General features: G+C 43.0%; 3 protein-coding genes across 6 annotated transcripts in view; 2 read left to right on the forward strand and 1 right to left on the reverse strand.

Annotated features, from left to right (window-relative positions):
• The first annotated feature begins 313 nt into the window (after positions 1-313).
• On the forward strand, positions 314-3,591 carry soul5 (heme-binding protein soul5). Its single transcript, XM_074656375.1, has 7 exons — positions 314-450; positions 674-733; positions 1,333-1,414; positions 1,502-1,622; positions 2,046-2,179; positions 2,983-3,146; positions 3,254-3,591. Coding segments are annotated over exons 1-7 (660 nt in total). The 5' UTR covers positions 314-448; the 3' UTR covers positions 3,351-3,591.
• A 1,781-nt stretch (positions 3,592-5,372) lies between these two features.
• nr5a5 (nuclear receptor subfamily 5, group A, member 5) lies at positions 5,373-11,343 on the forward strand. Its single transcript, XM_074656376.1, has 7 exons — positions 5,373-5,600; positions 6,904-7,019; positions 7,212-7,353; positions 7,629-8,386; positions 8,727-8,846; positions 8,953-9,100; positions 10,440-11,343. The coding sequence occupies exons 1-7, from the start codon at positions 5,507-5,509 to the stop codon at positions 10,685-10,687; spliced, it is 1,626 nt and encodes a 541-aa protein (XP_074512477.1). The 5' UTR covers positions 5,373-5,506; the 3' UTR covers positions 10,688-11,343.
• Positions 11,344-12,159: 816 nt separating this feature from the next.
• Positions 12,160-22,579, reverse strand: part of camsap3 (calmodulin regulated spectrin-associated protein family, member 3) — a 31,636-nt gene continuing 21,216 nt past the window's right edge. The window contains exons 5-18 of one of the 4 annotated variants that reach the window (XM_074656386.1): positions 22,231-22,263; positions 21,309-21,447; positions 20,574-20,713; positions 20,389-20,473; positions 20,248-20,290; positions 20,097-20,152; positions 19,749-19,785; positions 17,306-19,430; positions 17,076-17,206; positions 16,324-16,613; positions 16,117-16,210; positions 15,497-15,615; positions 15,286-15,404; positions 12,160-14,395 (exon numbers count right to left, since the gene is read on the reverse strand). In XM_074656386.1, coding sequence (XP_074512487.1) covers positions 14,096-14,395; positions 15,286-15,404; positions 15,497-15,615; positions 16,117-16,210; positions 16,324-16,613; positions 17,076-17,206; positions 17,306-19,430; positions 19,749-19,785; positions 20,097-20,152; positions 20,248-20,290; positions 20,389-20,473; positions 20,574-20,713; positions 21,309-21,447; positions 22,231-22,263 — 3,711 coding nt within the window. In that variant the 3' untranslated portion in view covers positions 12,160-14,095. Of the gene's footprint in view, positions 14,396-15,285; positions 15,405-15,496; positions 15,616-16,116; positions 16,211-16,323; positions 16,614-17,075; positions 17,207-17,305; positions 19,431-19,748; positions 19,822-20,096; positions 20,153-20,247; positions 20,291-20,388; positions 20,474-20,573; positions 20,714-21,308; positions 21,448-22,230; positions 22,264-22,579 lie in introns of all 4 variants that reach the window. The other 3 variants (XM_074656384.1, XM_074656387.1, XM_074656385.1) reach the window with 3 other exon arrangements.

Raw genomic sequence — 22,579 nt, forward strand, 5'->3', positions numbered from 1 at the left:
CTTTTAGATGATGTTGTTAAAAGTAAAAAAAATAATATTAACAAGTCTCAGGCTGTCTCAACCATAGAAGTATAGTATTTGTTGCAGTGCTGTTGTATTGTGTTATATATATATATATATATATATTTATATAGTGTTAAACTGTGTCCCTGACACTGTGTTAAAGATCCCCTTTAAGATCATCTACATTACAGATATATTAATGGCTAAAGGGGTTACATAATACGTAAATTACACATGCAGTCAAACGTGTTTGTTTCATAATTCTTCCAAGTTTCTTGTTTCTGTTTTGGGTTCCCATTGGTCAAGACACTCCATTGTCTGGTTTGTGTTATGGGTTCAGGGAGTGGCCAGTTGTCCTTTCATAACCGCAGCAGGAATAAATAGTTGCTTTGGACCAGACTGCAAAGATACAATTTTCCAAAGCACAGAACCCAACACTGCCACGATGTAAGTAGTCTTTAATTCAACTGTCTAGACTGTCTTAGATAAAAAAAAAAAAAGCATTGCATAGAAATGTACTGCACTATTGCTATTATACCATTATATACTGTATATTTGTGTGTTTTAATGGTGTCTTGTGTTGTGTGTATGTTTCTTTTTTCTATCTATCTATTTATCTATCTATCTATCTCTGTAAAGTCTTAGTGAAAACTCTATATCTGTGTTTCAGGATTTACCTTTCAGGGCTTGTTGGTTTCCTGTTGGTACTAACAGCTGAGGCCAGAATTGGGTAAGAAGCCTGAATTTACATTTTTAGTAGATTGCAGCATTTGACCAAAATTACAGAGTATATATATATATATATATATAACCTTTATTTAACTAGGAAGTCACATCGAGATTAAAACCTCTTTTACAAGTGAGACCTAGCCAAGACAGGGTCAAATAGCAGCATCCAACACACATAACAAGACAACACCATTGAATCACCGCAGCAGCAATAGGTACTACTAAATACATGACATCATACAGTGCATTAACAGGGCATCATCTTGGTCATGTGTTTGTTACTTCCTTTATCTAAATTTAAAATCATTTACGTAAAGGATAAGGGTTTCAAGTTTAAGCTTGGCTTGCAGATCATTCCAGGACTGTAGTGAAACAGGCTTGTTTTGCCAGCTTCTGTACTGATAGAAGGTACTTTAAACTAAGTAAAAAAAAGAATGTTTTTCATTGAAGTGTTGGTTATTTGTAAACTGGAAGTACTGTTACTACCTCTTGGATATACTGTATAAGGAGTTATAAGATATTCATAATTCTGACCCAGATCCTGGCACACATGATTACTGCTATCACATTTTTTTAATAGTTTCCTTTCTAATTACACAGAAACTCATCTGAGTTGACCTTCTGTACTGAGACAAAGGAGTGCCTGCTGTTTGATCCAGTTTGTGAGACTGCTGTTTTTGAGGTGAGTGTGTCTGAGAGCAAGAGAGAAACCTTTTTACATTTGAGATGAACTTTCCAGAAACCCACTGTGTTTGTTCGTGTCCCTCAGGCCCGCCACTATGACTCCCAGACATGGGTTTCAACTAACGAGACTTCCATCTGCATGGAGTTTGCATCAATGGGATTATTCAGGCGACTGTTTGGTTACATCACTGGTAACAACGTGGATGGTGCGTTTATTTATTTATGTTTTATGTAACTGAAAGAAGTAGTCTCATTGAGATCAGGATGTCTTTTTCAAGAGAGAAAATCAGAACAGCACACCGTTAGACACAATACAGTGGTGCAACATTACAGAAAATATAGCTACAGCTAGCAGGGAGTGTAATGTAAAGAGTTTAATATTTTAAACTTTTTGTAACTCATTCAGTTTGCAAGGAAACCAGTTTTTCCAGCCTCTGTTTGAATATGTGGTGCAGCTAAAATGAAAAGGCCTTTTTGACCTTATAATTACTGTATTTAGTTGTGTTCAGAGAGCAGAAATAGTCTGGCAGCTTTATTGGATATCCAAGCCAGAACATTTTTGTGCTTGTTGTGTATTTCCTATTTCTGACATTTCCTTTTTCTTCAAACTGTTTTGTTTTCATAATCAGGAAAGCAAATTGAAATGACAGCTCCTGTCCTTATAAAGATGCCTAAGGCGGGTTATTTTTTTAAATCCTACACAATGAGTTTCTTGCTGCCAGCTGGATTTCAGTCGAATGCCCCCCAACCTACTGATACTAAGGTAACCTTCTCTGACGAAACACCACATCAAGCTTCATTTAGCAATGCCATGATCATGTTTGAATTCATTCTGTGAAATCTACCTTCTAGGCCTGTCACTTCATTAAAATATTCAATTGCGATTAATCGCAAATTAATCACACATTTTTTTATCGGTTCAAAATGTACCTTAAAGGGAGATTTGTCAAGTATTTAATACTCTTATCAACATGGGAGTGGGCAAACATGCTGCTTTATGCAATTAATGTATATATTTATTATTGGAAATCAATTAACAACACAAAACAATGACAAATATTGTCCAGAAACCCTCCCAGGTACTGCATTTAGAATAAGAAGATATGCTCAAATCATAACATGGCAAACTCAAGCCCAACAGCTGTCCGTGTGTCAGTGTGCTGACTTGACTATGACTTGCTCCAAACTGCATGTGATTATCATAAAGTGGACAGGTCTGTAAAGGGGAGACTCGTGGGTACCCATAGAACCCATTTTCATTCACATATATTGAGGTCAGAGGTCAAGGGACCCCTTTGAAAATGGCCATGACAGTTTTCCCTCGACAAAATTTAGCACATGTTCGGAGCGTTATTTAACCTCCTTTCTGACAAGTTACTATGACAGTATGTTTTAGTTTCATATGATACCTGTATCTTCACTCTATAGCTTTAAAACTGAACCCGCTACAACCTAAAAATATCAAGTTGTGTAAATGCGTTGTGTAAATTAGTGGCGTTAAAACAAATTTGCGTTAACTTTGACAGCCCTACTACTTTCAGATAATGAAACTTTGCTGACTTGCAGGTGTACATCGAGCAGAAGCCAAAGATGAAAGTGTATGCGACGAGCTTCGGAGGATGGATGATGACCGGTGCTCTCAAAAACCAGGCAAGCAGCCTGGCCACCGCCCTTGACTTGGTGGACGCCGAGTACAAAGAAGACTTCTACTATGCTGTTGGATATAACAGGTAAACAAATCACCATCATTTTCTCAGTGACAATCAGAAAGATTCAACATGTGTTGATCATTTTATATTGGGCAATAAATGACTGTGTGTGCTCTTGTTTCTTGCAGCCCAATGAAGGTCTTTAACAGGCACAATGAGGTGTGGTTTGTGGGAGAGGATAAGCTGGTGTGCACCGCCAAAGACTCCAGCAGTGAGGAAACTTGAATATTATGGGCCCTGTGCAATGACAGCTTACATCAGACGTTGTATATGAAGAGACGTTGCAGCTGGACATTGCTTCTAGTCATAACGTGTCATATAAATAAATGACCTGACAGCGAGAGCACAGAGTTTAAAAATGCAGATGGATTTGAATTAATTGAATACTCCATGCTAAACTTGTCACAATGGTTTTATACTGGTGTTTTTTTTTGTTCTAATCAATAAAGTTACGCTTTTGCAGTGATTTTTTTTGGTGTTTTTTAACAAATAAAATGTGTCAAAAGCAGATGATTTAAAGCTGCAGTGGGTAGAAATCGAGTAATATGATTTTAAAAAGTTATTTTTTATAAAACGATCACTATATCCTGACAGCAGTGCATCAGACAGAAAAAAATCATGTTCCTCTGTTTACTCCGGTGTCCTCCGGTGCTCTTATCGGCATCTGCAGGATTTCACAGACCGGAGGAAAACAACCAATTAGAGCCGAGCTGGAGCCTGCCGTCTCTGAGCAGCTGTCAATCACTCGCAAACTCCGATCAAACGGTCAAACTAGGCAGCGCTGATCAAATATGAATCAATATTCTGTTACTGTAATGCCTATATTTCCTCAAATGTTTTCAAAAACATCTTGTAGTGTACTGTTTAGCTGTAAAATGAGAAAGTTTGTGACCCGGCAGCCATGTTGCCAAAAAGTTATGCCAAAAGTATTCTGCCTACAGCAGGTTTAACAATAGATGAAGCCTGCATATTCTCCAAACCTCTACATTACCACCAGATGGCACTACTAAATTCAAAAATACCATTACTTCCAGGATTACACATACTGCCTGACACTTGAAGCTTTTCATAAATGATAACAATTGTTGAATATTTAGAAGATTTACCCTGTGAGAGAAGGGAGACAGTGTCAGACAGGGAGAACTATTTTATGATGAATGTCATAATTCATTTACAAGCTAATGTGCAGGAGTCATAACCATAACCACCCTTGAACTGCCCTGAATGGCACCTTATCATCTCAAGCACGGGCTGGGGAAGTGGAACAAGTTAATCACAGTCTCTCCTTTCACCCATTGACTGATATCATATTGTACTGAGTAAAGCAAAGTTTTAATGCCCTTTCCTTGAGTGCACTAATAGAGTGGGTACATTATGTTTTACTTGAGAATGGTGGTGGAAAGTAACTAAGTAGCCTACATTTACTAAAGTATTGAAATTTACTACAGTTTTAAGATATTTGTACTTCAGCCGAGATGGAGTCTGCCGTCTCTGAGCAGCTGTCAATCACTCGCAAACTCCGATCAAACGGTCAAACTAGGCAGCGCTGATCAAATATGAATCAATATTCTGTTACTGTAATGCTTATTTCTCTCCTCAAATGTTTTTCAGAAACATCTTGTAGTGTACTGTTTAGCTGTAAAATGAGAAAGTTTGTGACCCGGCAGCCATGTTGAGATCAGTTTAGGAAATACCAATCACCGCCCACCAGACAGAGCACAGCCAATAGGAACGCTCTCTCTCTCTGAAATGACCTGTGATTGGCCAAATTCTCCCGTCAAGGGCTAGATTTTTTAAAGCCTGAAAACAGAGCCATGAGGAGGTGCAGAAGTCTAGTTTTCTCTCAGAACACATGAATACAATATGCTGAAAGGTTATTATGGAATTTTTGCCAAATAATGCCAAAAATATTCAGCCTACTGCAGGTTTAAGTAATAGACCTGTATACTTCTTACACCACTGCGTAAATTGCAATGCTACAATACATAATGATAATGCAGGAATTGACATGAAATGTGAATGGCTGGAGTATTGACTGTGATTTACTGCACTCTTCAGTGGAGTCTTATCTTATCAGCTGAGCTGCAGGATGGCTCAATGACACTGGAGTGATTTCACTACAGCTGACTGTCCTCAATGGAGGGGCTCGTTGGCTGGCTGGCCGACTGACTGACTGGGTATAGGAGTGCCAGTCAGGAGAGGTTTTATGACACTGACTACAGATCGAAGTCCACCTGTGGGCCCCGAACAGCCATCAGTCCACCGGGGCTGTTGGGCCTGACAGTCAGCCTTTCTGTGACTCTCCTACGGTGTCTGTCTGGTCTCCTGATCTCCTCCAACGATGAAGATCAGACTCTGAAGCTCATGTCCCATCAGCCAGAATGGACCTACCGGATTATCACCCACAGCAGCCACTTGTCCACCACGCTGGCAGCTACCCAGAGGATCTGTTAACTCTGGAAGGATCTTTAACATGTGAGTAAAAGATAAAGCTTCAGAAAATATGGTTTGAATTTGTACAATATTATAAAGGTCTTGTTTTAAAGTTGGAGTGTCTGTAAATGTATAGTATGAAGTGGAGCAGAAATGATATTGATCAATGTGGAAATCCACATTCACAGACGTAAAAGGCATAAAGTGGTTCAGCAGTTTTCATTTGACAGACTGGGAATTATGTAAGGGTCATATCTGTGATCATAGTCAAGCAAATCAAGCGGAGTGATAAGGTACTATCTGTCCTGTACTGCTCACTATTCTCTCAGCAGCTGAGCAATAAACCCCATTAGATGACACACTTACTGTATGACAGCAGCAAAGCACTGAACCACTGAGTATTTTAACTGACAGTATTAATGTTGTTATTCCAGACATATTATATTTATTGTGGCTGACTTGAGATATTACCTGCACTGATGCAAAGCTGGAATGTGGTGTTATATTGGTGTTCACTGCCAAATACACAGATCATTCCCAACAAAAGAAACACAATGGGATGTCCACTCACCTCTAGCAAGCTGTGTATTTTACTAAAAGTAAAGAAGAAAAAGAAAAAAGAAAATCGAAGCAGGATTTGCTCTCTGCAGAATATACGTGTTTTCAGTAGCTTGGCACATCACCATAACAATCCCCATTTAACATCTAGCACAGTGGCTCCCAACCTATTTCCCTTAAAGCCCCCCTTACTTGTATCTAAGAAAAGCTCATGATGTCATCACTCTAAAAAAAATTACAAATCCTCGAAAAACAAAATCCTCAATTTGGATATAGTGATTCAGTGTATTAAACAAGTGAGTCTTTTTTTATTGAATCAACTTTCTTTAATGAATAAAACCCGTCAGTTTTCTCAACATAAAGTGATGACGTCTTGACAAATTCACCAAGAAAATGCAGATACATAATATGATCTTTTTTTGTAACGACTTAATTTACTATAATAGTGTTAGAGCCGTAATTGATTTTTTGTTATTGTGGTTTAATAAATGTAAATTGTGGTGTTGTTAGATTGCTGCTAGATCACCCTTTAATATAGGTGCGTGCCTCCCTTTCAGTGCGTCAAGCGGGAGAGCAAATAGGTTTTTGACCGCAGTGAAAATGTTGTTTTTCAAAAGGCTAAACGCCAACAAATGTGGATTGAAGCAGAATATTTTGTTATATTTGACCCAGGTCGGGAACCACTGATCTAGCACTTGTTTTATCACCTTGTGCCAAATTGGCCGCCTTCAGTTTGTGTCATACTGTACATTTGACATTTAGCGTTAAATGTGGTTTCATTCTCCAGCTCAGGAACTAAAGACAGAGCCAGACGGCAGACCAGAGTCAGAGGAGAGCTGTCCCATCTGTGGAGACAAAGTGTCAGGATACCACTATGGACTGCTCACTTGTGAAAGCTGCAAGGTAAGGGATAGGGGGTTTGGACAGTCCATGGGGAAGTATGCAATCTCTAACAGCACCATAAGGCACTTTGGTGTCGTAGTATAGATCAAATCATGATGCATATTTTATATTGTCACTCAGGATTGTCTTGTGATGTGCCGAGAATGAAGCAACAGGGTTACAGTCTCTCGGTCTCTCTCTCTCTCTCTGCAGGGCTTCTTTAAACGCTCGGTGCAGAATAACAAGCGTTACACCTGTGCAGAACAACAGAGCTGCCCCATGAACCTTTCCCAGAGGAAACGTTGTCCTTTTTGCCGCTTCCAGAAGTGTTTGTCAGTGGGCATGAAGCGAGAAGGTACAGTAAATACACACAGAAACACATGCGCTCATGCCTTTGTACTTACATTCTGCCATTGTGCCACTGACATACGTGTTCTTTTCTCCCATATTGCTTATCTAAGAAGTCATAAAATAGTGCTGCAGTGACCCAGATTATAAATGAAGGCTTCGTATCTGAGCCCTAAAAAAATGGAGTGGGCATATTATCAGTTTTATGAACCAAATTATCTCTGGCAATGTCTGAAATCTTGTGGTAAAACCTTGATGAGTTGTTTCCTGTTCTGTTAACAGCGGTGAGAGCAGATCGTATGAGAGGTGGCAGGAATAAATTTGGCCCTCTGTACCGGCGGGACAGGCAGATGAAACAGCAAAAAGTGTATCACCAGCCAAACACCGCTCCCTACAGGATTAAGATGGAAACTACTCAAACATACCAGCCCACAGCTCCAAATGAGCCTCACCTAATGAGCAGTCACACAAGTGCTCCATTGTCTTCTGATGCTTTTCATCAGTCCCACATGTATCCCTCTGGCATGGGGCAGTCGGGTGCACCCATGCCTCTGGACTGCACTATGAACGTAGACAGGGTGCTCCCCCCTCTATCGCTACCCTACCCTGGACTCTACCACCGCACCTTCCCTGGATACCTCCAGGAGAAAGGAGAAATGCCTTACAGCTACAGCCCGGCTCCCGCAAACTATGTGCACTCAACTCCGAACAATTCATTCACACCGAGAAGCACACCAGCATCATCCCCCTGCTCAACACCAAGCTCAGCCACCCCTCTCTCCCACCAAGCTCCCACCCAAACCCCAGACAAACACTCATCAGCCACTCTCACATCCAGCTTCCTGAGTCAGCTCCTGGAGGGGGAGCAGGATGAGAGCCAGCTCTGTGCCAAAGTCCTCGCCAGTCTGCAGAGAGAGCAGGCCAACCGGGGCAAACACGACCGCCTGAATACGTTCAGCATCATGTGCAAAATCGCCGACCAGACTCTGTTTGGGCTTGTGGAGTGGGCCAGGAACAGCACGCTCTTCAAGGAGCTCAAGGTGATGAATCATGAAATTATACAGTTTCACAGTAGTAGAAATTAGCTGTGTGAGCAGAGCTACAGCATTCACTTTTTACCATGTGTTGGGGGTAGTTGGGGTAGAAACTCTCGCGGGATTGTTAAGGTTAGGCACTGACCTCGAATAGTTACGGTTAGGATAGGTCTTCGTTTTTCATTGCTGTCTTCTACTAGTCCAACTACAGTTTTGGATGTGCGCAGCCACCTTACATGGTTTGTCCCTTCTAGACACGACCATATGTTGGGTGCTTACTGGAGGTCAAAGGTCGAAGTCTTTCATTTGCAACTACATCAGATCTATTTTTTTATGCTTCCCACAGGTAGAGGACCAGATGGTGCTGCTGCAGAGCTGCTGGAGCGAGCTGCTGGTCCTGGATCACCTCTGCAGACAGGTGACCTACAGCAAAGAGGGCTGCATCTATCTGGTCACAGGACAACAGGTAACATTAACAGAACGAAATGCAGAATTCTTATTATCATCTTTGGATTGAACATTATGTCACGTTTAATTCCGATCACCACCACTGATCTCTCATTGTGATGCAGATTGAGGTGTCGACCATCGTCTCTCAGGCCGGAGTTACACTGAGCAGCCTGGTATCGAGGACCCAGGACTTAGTGTTCAAACTGAAGGCATTCCAGTTGGACAGACATGAGTTTGTCTGTCTCAAACACTTGGTGCTATTCAACCCGGGTGAGCTTTTCCTTTTGAAAGTCTAGTCAGATTAGACACTTTATAGAAGAAACAAATCAGATGTAGCTTTCTGATCATCTGTGTGACGTTTTAGCTGTACATTTTTCTTTTAATATTAAAGGATAACTTCTGTATTTTTCAACCTGGACCATATCTACTCTCACTCACCACTTAGCTTCATTCCAGATGGCCATGTCGTTGTGAAAATATCCGTGTATTGGAATGATCAGATGAGATGAAGATAAAAAATGAAAAGAGCCTTTTTGTGTTTTTTCTCTTGACTTTACACATTGGCTTGCTTTCCTCACGTCCGTTTCTCTTCTCATGCACGGATTCGTTTAAGCTGAACAACCAATCAGAGTGACTTCTCTCACCGACGACCTCCGCCGCCGTCTCAACATGCTGAATCAGCCAAAAAAACTCAGACACAGGCAGACTAGAGCCGACGGTGCGGGACACACCGCAAAAACTAGGCCGATGGCTGACCGTCAGTTTGGTGTGTCAACGCTCTAATGGGGACAACAATTTTTTTAATTGGTCCAGTATTGATGAAGAACTCTGTAGATGGGAGCCAGTAAACGTCCTGTAATGTAATCATTGGGGCAACCTGGAGCCAGTTTACGTCCACTAAAAGTGCTTGTTTTTGCCACTGACAGGCTCAGATTGTTATTATAAGTATCTGGCAACATTATGGAAAGGACCCTAGAGAGAAATGAAAAATGTTTCTTTCCTTTCGCTTGATCCAGTCTGTTTGTTATTGTGTGTCTCGCTCGGAGAAACCTTGTTGTGAAATGTTGCGTCGCCTCCACATTGTTGAAATCATCTAAATATTCAGCCATGACATTGAAAATATTTGAGATAACACCAAGCTATGCTTTCTGTAGTCAGACACAACAAACTCTGACATCACCGGCGTCACATGGCACTCCTCTCTCCACTCGCACTCATGTTTCCACCGTTGTCTCTTCCTGCAACTAGTCACATGACACAAAAAAACAGGAAGTTAAAGGTAGAGTCCTTTCCATAATGTTGTCAGACACTTATACAATCAGAGCCTGTCACTGACAAAAACAAGCACTTTTAGTGGACGTGCATGACGGTGCCAGGTTGCCCCAAATGATTACATTACAGCTTGTTTAGCGGCTCCCTCAATACTGGACCAATTTCAAAAAATGTTGTCCCCATTAGACACAAAAAATATAGGAAAACAGGGTTCAGGTTGAAAAATATCAAAGTTATCCTTTGAAGTCAAGCATGCAGCAGCTTCTGGCAATGAGGTTGAATGCATGTATGTATTTATGTATTGATGATTGTACTATTTATCTTCTTTCTGCTGTAGATGTGAAGTCAGTGCAGAGCCGCAGGCAGGTGGAGCAGACACAGGAGAGGGTGAACCGGGCCCTGATGGAGCACACCCAACAGAGTCATCCAAGACACTCAGACAAGTTCGGCCAGCTGCTGCTCCGGCTTCCTGAAGTACGCAGCATCAGCCTGCAGGTCGAGGAGTATTTGTACCAGCGCCATCTTCTGGGAGATTTGCCCTGCAACTCTCTGCTCACTGAGATGCTGCACACCAAGCACAACTGAGAAGACGCCGCCGTGTCTTGAAGCCCCGGTGACACGAGAGAGGCAAAGCCTGAGCTTGCTGCAGTGGATTTTTTTGTACCTCCTTAATGCTCTCTTTAACAGCCCCTTACTGCTTCAATCACAGAAGTGACAGGGAAATATGTGATCCAGGATCAGCATTGAAGGGGAGTATTTAGTAAACCTGTGTCATACTTTGCTCCAAGTGCTCATCATTAACAGTATTACCACAGCCAAACAGCCCAGTAAATACTTGTTGCTGTCAGTATTGTTGGACACATTTGAGATCCAAGCACTACCATGATGTTTTTAATAGTCAGGAAGCACTTAAATGTGAAAAAACAAAAGAAAAATGCATCATTGAATAAAGAAATTTGGTTTCTGGATGTGCCGATGTGTACTCAAAACCCATAACTGACCTAACTCAAGCGTGTATCAACATTATAACATATCAGCTTTTTCAGTATCTGCTAGAAAAACTCTTTTCTGCAGCTTCACCAAAGAACGTATATTGCTAAGAAGTGAAAATCAGTTGTTCGTTCCATTGTAACGTCAGCGCCCAGCAGCAGAGCTACGCCTCCGCCATCTTGGACTGTAAACGACTACAGGACGCCAGTAAAAGGTCAGCCTAAAAAGTGCCGTACAGAAGTAAAACAAAATTATTTCTATTCTATTGTCATAATTCTAATGTCTCTACCGAAATGGCCTGTGTTGAACAATAAAAATATAAATATACATACTATTTATAACTATTTACTTACTTACTTATTAAACTTTTTTGCCCTGTGTGTTAGTAAATAGCCTACAACTCCATTAAATTCTGTTTATGTCATGCTACTAGCACTACTAGCTACCGGCCGATGGCCGGTTGTTTGGGAACAGAGACGTTAATACATCCACCGCGGTACAGGCTTACAGCATACAGCCCATGGGCGTATTAGAAGATAATAAAAGTGATGAATTACAGCCAATATATCCTTTATTACAGCCGCATACAGCTAGCAGGAAGCTGGCAGAACCGGATATGTCATATGAACGTGCATGGCGGTGCAGTCCCGTGGGTCTGATGCACGTTTATTATGCCGAGGACAACAACTCTGGATTCAGCTATTATTTAATTTGACAACTTTTAGAACATAATGATTTAAATGAGGGTTATCTAAGTGTTCGTACTGGGAAGTTGATTTACCTTGGAAACAAAATTATCCTCTGATTTACAGACGTCTTTTTATACACCCATGGCAATGGACTCACTGATGTTTTCAGTCCAAAATGGCGGCATCGTTACCGCAACGCCATCTAGCAGCTTTTGTCAAAGCGCCAGAGTTTCGTCTCTTTGTTTCACTGTTTCTGAAGCAAGATTTTGCCTTCACTCTAAGGCTACTGGCACAAACTGATATCAACTGCACCCATTCAAAATTAAAATAAAAAAACAATGCAAATGGGAAAATAAACATGGGAGTGAAAAAGGGCAATGATTTTAAAAGGATTTTTATTCGTCTGGTCCAGTTGCCGAGGAGGATAGTCAATTTATGAAATGATCACACGTAATGTGCTGGCACAGATTCAAAGAACAGAAAAGAAAAGAAAACATAAATGTTATGACATCGTCTATGAAATGAAGGCGAGACTTAAACCACCTTAACCAAAAAAAAAAAAGACATAGGTAGAACCTGAAACTAAACATCAAATGCACCAACTAATGCAAACCAAATAAATACACCTCTGACGTGGGGGTTTCTAGGGGAGAATTGCACGGAAAATATAGTGTTTAACTACCACATGCTACTCTTTACAAACACATAAATACAAACATCCACTGATTCCATGTGCACTCCTCCACACTCGCTTTTTTATCAATCATCTTTTTTCCTAATTTTTTTTCTCATTCAAACACATTTATTGGAGGCAGTCAGTGATTTGAAAGAGGACAGCTGCATCTGTAGTGCTAAAGACTGCAAAAGAGGCCCATTTCCCACAGGTTTTGTGGCGACCTGATCACAACTTACTGCAGGGTCAAGTGGTTTTTCCCAACAGCATGGACACACAGGCCAAAAAACAGTACATTCCCCCAGTTATACACGAAGGAGTCTCTAGAGACTGTGTGGGGAAGATGAGGGCTGTTACAGTCCGGGATGATCCTTCATCAAGAAACCTACTGTTTATATGCACAAACAGGGAATCATATAACAGGAAACAGACTCCTGGTGACCTAAATGATTTATTAATCCCTAGACAAAAAGGTTTCAGCAATTTCTTTTCATTCTCATACACTCGTTCTCAAACATACATCTCACTAATGCTTAAGCAGCAGGCTAGCTTATTCGTAGCTTACAAACTTACTTTTTTACAAATCATTGTCCAAAAAAAAAAAAATAATCAAAGTAATCAGCATTCAGTATATATTAAATCAGCATTGATTATCATTTTCACACAGAGCCGTACCCAAGTAACGATAAAGCCCTCCTTCATGTTTCCAGTATTGTTTTTTTTTTTCAAGATAACATTTCAATTCATCACATGTTGAAAATGAGAAAGCAAGGGGGGGAAAAAAAGTCACATGAATTTCATTCTTCTTTCAGCTCTCAAAGGCTGATTTGTCCAGCAAAAAACATGTCAAAATCGTATAAAAAAAACATCCAGATGTCTACAGCTGAAGGAGTTGAATGTGAGTGGCGAGCTATGGGGGCACAGGCAGTTTCTAGGTGTAGCACAGTAGCCACCACCAGTGCAGCCCACAGAGGGAAACACCCCACTATGCTATTTTCTGGTCCTGACAAACCAGTGACAACACCCTTGAATGGAATAAGTGGTAAGTGTGTGCCCTACATTCATAGGAGAGCAGCGTTACCTGCCATTCAGCTATCAGAAGTGAGAGCTGAGCCACTCGTCTCAGTAGACCGGAGAGAGAGTGAGCTCTGGAAGAAGAAGAAGAAGAAAAGGCAGCAAAAAGGAAAAGCAAGCAGAATTGAGAGGGGCGGGAACTACTCTGGCCCAAAATACTGTTGTGTGGGCAAAGGCAGTGTGGTTGTCCCCTCCTTTTTCTTACCTAAAATGACTCCAGGGGCAGGGTAAGGCAAGGCATGAGGAGGCAGGGAGCGAGGGAAATCCCAACAGAATCAGTCGCATTACATTTTACAATCTAGGTAGACGAGGCAGAGCCAATCAGAAGCCCTCAAGAGAGAAACTATTATAACTACATTGGCTGAACGAGTGAGTGATTGGCCCTTTCTCTTGGCATGTAGAGTTGACTGGGTTGTTCCAGGTTGAAAGCTGGCCAAAAGCCTAATCAGCCATGCTGTCCACTGCTAGTTAAACTGCATCTCAAGAGCCTCACTGGCCAAAATAGAAACTGGGAGTTGGTTCCCTGAATGGTTACATCTCTACCCATCTCTACCCAGCTGCCCAACGTTATTTGGGGGTGCCAAGCTTCTTGGGAGTTCCTGGGCGCTTTTGCCAAAAGTGACCAGGGATGGTGATGGCGTCGACGCTCATGGACATAGTTTTGGACGGGATGGCGGTGAACTGCTTGCGGTCAGAGCTGTACTTGTAGATGGACTCGACCATCTCGGGTGCGATGATGCGGGGGCCGATGCCAGTGAGCCGTACCATCTCCTCGGTTTCAGGGTTCATGGTGTAAACCGCTCTGAACTGGCAGCTGGCGTCTCTGAAGAGGATGAGGAAGTGGTTGGCCGAGCTCGTCTCCATTTCCTGAAGAGGGAGAGACAGAAAAAGAAAGAAAATAGAATTACCGCCTCCGTCAGCCAGTCAAGTTGCAGTTTACATCCATGTCTGTCCAAAATGTCATCACTTTATCATTTTATCCTGTTAGATATTTGTGTTAAATTGTCATAATTAGCACATGAATTCTTGAGTGTGTGGCCAAAAACGTGTTTTGTGAGGTCACAATGACCTTTGAACACCAAATACGAATCAGTTCATCCAAGTAGATGTTTGTGTCTGATGTAATACAATTCCCTCCAGGCGTTCCTGAGATATCTCTTTCACGAGAGTGGGATGGACGTGAGGTCACAGTGACCTTTGACCACTAAAAGCCAATCAGTTCATCCTTGAATCCAAGTGGACGTTTCTGCAAAATTTCAAGAAATTCGCTCAAGGCATTCCCGAGATATCACAAGAGTGGTATGGATGTGAGGTCATAGGGACCTTTGACCACCAAAATTTAATCAATTCATCCTTGAGTCCACATGGACGTTTGTGCCAAAATTCCCTCCAGGCATTCCTGAGATATCGCATTCCCAAGAATGGACCAGATGGTCGTACGTACGGAGGGACTGACAACCCGAAAACTTAACGCCTCCGGCCATGGCTGTCGCCGGCTTCGAGGGATAAAAACACAAAGTGAGTCGGTGTTGTAGTACTCGAGATCAATAAGAGGAATCGATAGTCACAGAGGCATGAGATGCCAAAGGAACCGGTTCCCTTTTCCCATCCCTAGTGTTTTGCCTGCCTGGAGGATGGCCTGATGATGCTAATTTCAGACCCTGGTCTTGACAACAACACTGAGGTGAGTGCAGCTGAGATCACAGTCACTTCTAGCCTAGTTTTTGGTTGGACTCTGACACAGCAGGATGGCTTACCTCTACAATCTTGTTTTTCTGTGGTTCATTGACCTTGCCGGCCAGGCAGCAGCGGGTGATGGCGTTATGGATGATGAACTTGTTGGACTTAAAGCTAGGCTCCTTGTAGAGCTTTGGTCCTGCAAAGACAACATTACCAAATGTCATTAAACCAACAAAACAATGCTTACTGGCTTCATTGTCATAATGTAGTTCAGGAGCCATCACTGACCTGTATATTCTGGGATCGAGGCAGGGGAGGAAATAGTGGAGCCGTTCTCCCAGTCTTTCTCTCCGTTGTGAGCACTTATTCGTCGTGGTGACATTAACCGGGAGGGAGAGTGTGACCGGCTAGAGGGAGTCAAAACAAGAGTTTAGTGAGGAACGACCTTGAGGCTGTGAGTACATGTTGTACGTTACATCCAGTACCCCTGATAACATCCAGTGCCCCTGATAACAATGATAACAGCTACCACAGAAGCTGTAGTTGTTGGTATACAATTATACAGAACCACACACACAAATCTCCCTTTGAGGTACATTTTGAACAGATAAAAAAATAGATTTGTGATTAACCGTGATTTATTATGGACAATCATGCAATTAATCGAGATTAAATATTGTAAATCAATTGACAGCCCTAATAATGATATCAATATTGTAATGATATATTGCCCAGCTCTACTTTATTATCATAAATGTACTAACATTGTATAAAAGACATGTTATATTTCTTTGGTACTTAAAATAACGGTGTTGTTAAATAATCCGAACACTAATTTAGGCTGAATTATGTGTTTCATTTCCAAAATTTATCAAGAAAGTACAAGCCATCGTCACAGTGTGGGTTACCTGGGAGACTTCCTGACAGTCAGGCCTCCAGAGTCATTAGCCATGGAGGAGAGGTTCATGGTGGAGTGAGAGTACTGCTTGCTCAGCTTGGTGCCTAGTAGGAGGAAAAAGAAACCACGGGTTACGCGTGGGTTGTAACCCATCTCATAATGTGCCAGCATTCTCTATGTTTTTAGTATTTGGGTGAACAACATCAGAGCTATTTACCCATGAAACCCCGGGCAGGGCTATGAGAGAGGACGGAGTCGTCTCTGAACACAGTCTTGGGTCTCTGCTTCTTGACGCCGCGGACCGTGGTGGGTTTCTGCCTCAGCACCTTGTCCAAGTCCTCCATGATCTTCAGCTGGTGCCTCCTCTCGTACTCCTGCCGAGTGAAGTCTCCTCTGCGCTGGGGAGTCCCCTCGACGGGGGTGCGTGATGCTGGAGGGGTGCCTGGAGTCTGGGATTGGTCCTCATTCTTATTCCCCCAGCCCTCGATGGTCATCCACTGAGGCTTGCTGAAAAGGACAGGAAGATAACGTGTTAAACCTTCATTGTGTGACATTGACATTGCAAAACCAATGGTAACTGGAATTACGCCTCACGGTTGTATGCCTCCGCCAACCGTCAAATGTCATCATTTTATCCTATTAGACATTTGTGTGAAATTGGCATATGAATTATTCAGTTATAGCCAAAAATGTGACCACCAAATACATTCATTCAAAATCAGTTCATCCATGACTCCAAGTGGACGTTTGTCATTTTTAATTTGAAGAAATCCAGTGATCCTGAGATATCACGGACGGACGATAAATCAGTAATTCCTAATCATCCTCATTAGTTACAAGCTGCACAAACTACAGTAATACCCAAACTTGTACAAACTTGACCAATCTTAATGTCAGATATTACATTCTTTATTTGGTTTCTTGATTTGGTTATGAATGCAGGTATCTGAATTAAAAAAAGGGTCTCACCTTAATTCTTTTTCTTTTTCTTTTTCCTGCTCAAGCTTGCGTCTTTTCATCTCTTCTGCTCTCTTCTGCTGTTTCTCCAGCAAAGCTGCTCTTCGCTGGGCCATCTCATCCTCCGGTCGCTCTTTGTCATCCTAATAATAAAGACAGAAATAAAAAGGCATGAATATACTGACCTTAAAACAGCATTTATAGAAAAGTGCATACAATAATATTAATCATTAGTCACCTACCTTGAAAAAGAAACCAACCCCTCCTTTCGCCTCTGGCTCCGTCCGGTCACTCATCGAGTCAGATAAAGTGTCAGGTACCTGGTCATCCTCCTCCCCGTCTCCTCGCAGAGCAGACAGTGAGATCTCTATCAGGCTACTGCGTTTGCCATTCGACATCCCTGCAGGGACATCACTCTCGAAGGAGCACTCTGATGGCGCACCAGAGCTGTAGCCCCCGTGTGCAAACCTGTCCTTGTGAGCCAAAGGACCATGCGATGGCCCGGCATCCAGGTCCAGGCTAAATATACTATGATCGTCGATGGAGCCGACCTCTGACATTGCGTCATCTGCGGCATGGCGGAGAGTCGGGATAGGAGTTGGCGCAGGGGTCTGTGTCGGCGTGGGGACAGGAGTTGGTCCAGATGAACGCAGCTCATCTAGGCTGTGAGAGTCACCAAGGGAGAAGGAAGACACAGTCTGGTCTTGCATTTGCCAGGGATTTACACGACGAAGGTGGGGGATGCTGTCCACGTTCTGAGGTGCCGTGATAACCCTCGACAGTGTGGGGACCTTATTGTCCAAGGGACGACTGTTTTGGTGGTGTTTGGGGCTTTTAGGGGGCACAGATTGGGCTCTACGCTGGACTTTAGGGGATTTATAAGGAGTGGTGTGGTTTGTGATTCTGTGAGATGGAGACGGAGAGGAGGAGGCTGAATTTAAATCTCGGGTGGATTCCCGCGACAGGCGTGCAGGAGCTGGGGTGGAGGTTTTAGGGCTGGGTGGAATGACCCAGGTTTTGTTGCTGGAACCTGGAGCTTTCTTCTTGACCATGGGGTTCTGCTGCTCCGTCAGCCGCTGCATGTCACTCTGCAGAGAGCTAAGAGCTGCAGTCAGCTTGGATACAGCATTGTTATAGTCCCCTAGTGGAGCCACCGCTTTCTCTCCAGGAGCCCCAGAGCCCTTCTCTCCTGGCGTACCCGCTTTTTCTTTGGAGTGACCGACCGGTTTGTTGAACTGAAGTCCTCCTTTGACATTACCGTCATCATCCACTGAGGGGCGCTGTTCATCTTGTTCCTGCTGCTCTTCCTCTTCCATTCGAGCAAGTCTTTCTTCCAGTGTCAAGCGAGAGAGGTCTTCTTCTGTGGATGAGGTGCTGATCTGGCCGTTCCCTCCTTCACCCTCGCCTTCGTCCTCACGCTGCTCCTTCTTTAACTGCAGAAAGGCACTCTTCCCAAGTCTTTGTCGGTGCTTTGCAAAAATGGCCTCGATGCGTTTCTTCTGGGCTTCGATAGCTTTGCGTTTTTCTTCGAGCCGAGTTCCCAGCTCAGACATCTCATTATTGAGTTGTGGGCTCTTAGTGGGGCTTTCTTCAGACTTTTGTGCCCACGTGGTCATCGGAGAGGAAGAAGAAGAAGGGTCGCTGGCTTTGGGAGAATCTATAATCTGCTTCTTTTTGCGCTCGGCAAAGCTGGTCATCTTCACACCACTATCAGACACCTCTGTGCCGTGGCCTCTGACACCAGCAGCTGGTGTGGCTGGAGTGGACTGGGCCTTGGGCAGGTCTTCTGATGCATCCGAGTCCACACTGCCGTCTCTCAAGACCGAGTCATCATCTCGTGAACATTCAGAGGTGTTTCTGGTGCGAGTGGGCTCCCTGGACTCCCCTGTGGGCCGGTACAGCATTCCTGAGCGTGGGGGGGCAGAGCAGCTGATGGGTGCTAAATTGCTGTTATGTCTCGAACTAACAGGGTCATCAGGAGAGTGGAGGTAGAAGCCATCAGGAGCGCCATCAGGGTGTAAACGGGGCTCCATCTTGCTCTCGTTGTGGATTATTTGGAGAGCCTCTTCAATGGTAGGCAGCTCTCCCGCTTCACTTGCCGCAAGGCCGTTCTCCTCTGCCAGCCTGGGAATACTGGCAGACTGGGTGGCCCAAGAAGCTCTCTGCGGACCGTTGGAGCCGGGGGGTTTGCTCAGCAAATGGCTGAGGTCTTCAGGAGGGGTGTAGGGCACCCGGGTCATGTTTTGGACTGCTGGGTTGAGTTGGTCTGAGCTCACAGAGCGGGTTATCACAGGGTTGCCCATCACAATGTCCACATCACTGTCCAGACCGAAAGGAATGCTGAAGGACACTGCTGACAAGGGGCGGCTGAAAGAAAAACAAGCGAGTGTAAGTGCAATAAAAATAAGTTAAAAAGACAGAGTTTAAATGGTATTAAATAGGGATTACATAGAGAAACAAAGACCTCTTCATTATAAAAAAAAAAATTCTTTCACTTTTTATTTGTCTGAGACTGACAGCAAATAACCAACACAACATTTAGCCGGCACAAAATTGATGCAACACAACAGATAAACATAGGCCACTACCATCAGCGAATGTCATCTTATTTGCCGATAGGCTGATGGCAAGTCAACACTTGTACAAAAATCGTTGTACCCCCAGTATCGAATATATGAGTCCTACCTGAGAGGTTTCTTGCTCCATGTCTTTCCAACTCCTTCTATATGAGACATTGAGGTAGACTGAGTCAAAGATCCTGAATACAATGGGACACACACAGACACGTAAAGGCATGCACACCACAGAGATGCACAAATCAAACAATACACCAATACAAAAATAGAAAAAGAATATGTACAAAAACTTTCAAATATCCATAAAAATAAGAAAACAAGACTATAATGCAGCACGAAAAAAAGACAAACGAGGTTGAGGGAAGTAGGTGAACCAGATTGCAAAATGATAGAAATATATACAAAACACTGTAGCTTGATGATGAGTAATGATGACAGGATGCTGTCTTAATGCTACCTGACGCAGGAGCGGAGATGGGGAGGAAAGGCTTCTTGAAGATAGAAGGGGAGGTGCTGTAAAGCAGAGAAACGATCAGTCAGTCCAAACGAGTGCTTCATACAAAGAATATCATACAAAAGCAAAAATCATATCCAGAGAGCTTCTGTACCTGCTACCACTCAAGCCTCTTGGTGTTACTGGTGTGGGTCCATCTAACAAAAAGGAAAATAAGATTTTGTAACGGATACTCAATGTAATGATCTTAATGGTAGGATTACACAGTATTATTATACAGGACCGCAACACTTACCCAACGTGTCTATCGGTTGAACGAATTCTGGCCTTCGTACTTCAAACCAGGTAAGCAGTTCTGCTAGGAAGCTCAGCAAGTTGAGCTAAATAAATCAGACAGAATAAATCAGCCAATACAGTACTCAATATTTGTGTTAATGTCTCAATCAGTTGACTAATGTTCGGGAGAGTGACTGTAAGTACCTGAAGCTCCTGTGGGGTGTACAGCATGTCCTCCAGCGTCAAGTGACAACAGCTCTTCAGACAGCTGTCACAGAATTCTCGGATGAACTGCAGGTTGTACAGGCTGTCTGTTACAGACATGGACTCCTTCATACAAACATCTTACAGAGAGAGGGAAAAAAAGTGTTAAACTGACATAAACACATTAAAAGGGATAGTTCAGGTGTTTTGAAGTGAGGTTGTATATAGTCATAGTCAGTGTATTACCTACAGTAGATGATGGTCGGCACACCTCCAGTTTGGAGAAACACACAGGAGTTACCGCACGGAAGCAAAGCAATGTACTGCTGTGGACGGGGACGGCAGCAAAACGTATTTTAGTCACCTTAAAGAAAGGCTCACCTAAAGAAAATCTATATCAGTTTAAGTGTACGCTATATTTCGAATATTTTCACGGCTTTACCGAGCCGTCATACAGCTATACAGTGTATGTTTCCAACGGGGAGCTGAAGCCGTTATCTATGTTTTCGCCTTAAGCAACCAGACTCCATTGACAAAAACAGTAATTTTACCTCACAGAACACGGGAGTTGCTTTGCTTCCGGACAGTAACTCCTGTCTGCTTCTCCAAACTGGGTGCGTGCCAACCGCTGTCTACTGTAGGTAATAAGTACCTCATACAACGCCACTTCAAAACACCCAAACTATCCTTTTAAGTACTACAAAGCTGTTCGTGGGTTACAATGTTTGCTGGTACCTTCAAGTCTTAGCAGGCCAGGGCAATAGTAATGTATGACTGCAGCAACAGCACAACCACTAGACAGGTCTTTGACTTCATTCACCGCTGGAAAGATGGGCTTCTGTTTGGACTGTATTTTATCCTTCCTGTAGCGGAGCTAAAAAAACAACAACAAACAATGAAGTTAATCAAACACTGCAGTGTGACCTTAATGATACTTTGTTAATGTTTATATGCAAATCATTTGACAAATTAGTTAATGTTAAAGCCATCATCAAAGTCAGGGTTTTCCAAACATGGGTGGATACTGTAAAGTCTAATAGACACTGTGACACATAACAGAAAATGTTAAAAAGAAGATTTGCAGTATGAGTGAAAGGAAAGAGAACCAATAAAGGTCATGCTAATGTGTACAAGAGTGAACAAATGACAGATGCAAAGTGAGTGACTTAATCAGAGCGGAAAGAAGGAAGGTTTTGTCAGGAGAAAGTGGGACAAGTGAGAGTCTCAGGAGAGAGAAAGAATGTTTCAGGTACACCGGTTAACTAGAGTATCTATACAAACAGCTCCCTGTCTGCGGGAACCAGCTGACTAGAAGCTCGTCTCTGTTAACCCACACAGCCGTTCACACACAAACACACACACCTCTGAGGACCAGAGGAACCGGTTATACAAGGCAGTGTCAAGGCCGGCTTGAGTACTGATTGTGATTCATGCACCACTCGTGAGTCAGCAAACAACGCCCCGCCCTATCGACATTTATGCTGCGACGTGCACTTTAACGCAGATTAGGATGTGATGCACATTCTCACACCAGCATATGGAGAGAAAAAAAACAAAAAACACACCTGACCATCAGGTATTTGCTGATAAATTTGATGAAGACACTGGAGGGATGGAGGGACAGGGGGGAAGGAGCAGAGGAAAGGAGGGAACTTACAGGAACAAGTTTCCAGTACCAGCGAGTAGGACACTGTCAGAGAGGAGGAGGGACAGGAAATAGAGAAAGACAAGGAAATGGAAGAACAGGAGCAGAAGGAGAGGTATTAAGCCTCCAGTGGAAGAACTAGACAAACTGGAGAAAAGGGTTGTGATGACGGTACCTCCTTGGAATAACAAGACAACCTTGTTGACAAAGCAGCGACGCTACCTTTAATTCTATTGTGTCAACCAATACTGGTTGTGCTTGTAGAGTAGGAGAACCAACAATATGATCTTAATACATAGCACTTTGCCTTTTTATAGCACTGAGTGCATAATCCTCTTCAGATTATCATGTGTGTGTAGTT

Source organism: Sebastes fasciatus, chromosome 13 (assembly GCF_043250625.1).
Source record: "Sebastes fasciatus isolate fSebFas1 chromosome 13, fSebFas1.pri, whole genome shotgun sequence".
Lineage (NCBI taxonomy): Eukaryota > Metazoa > Chordata > Actinopteri > Perciformes > Sebastidae > Sebastes > Sebastes fasciatus.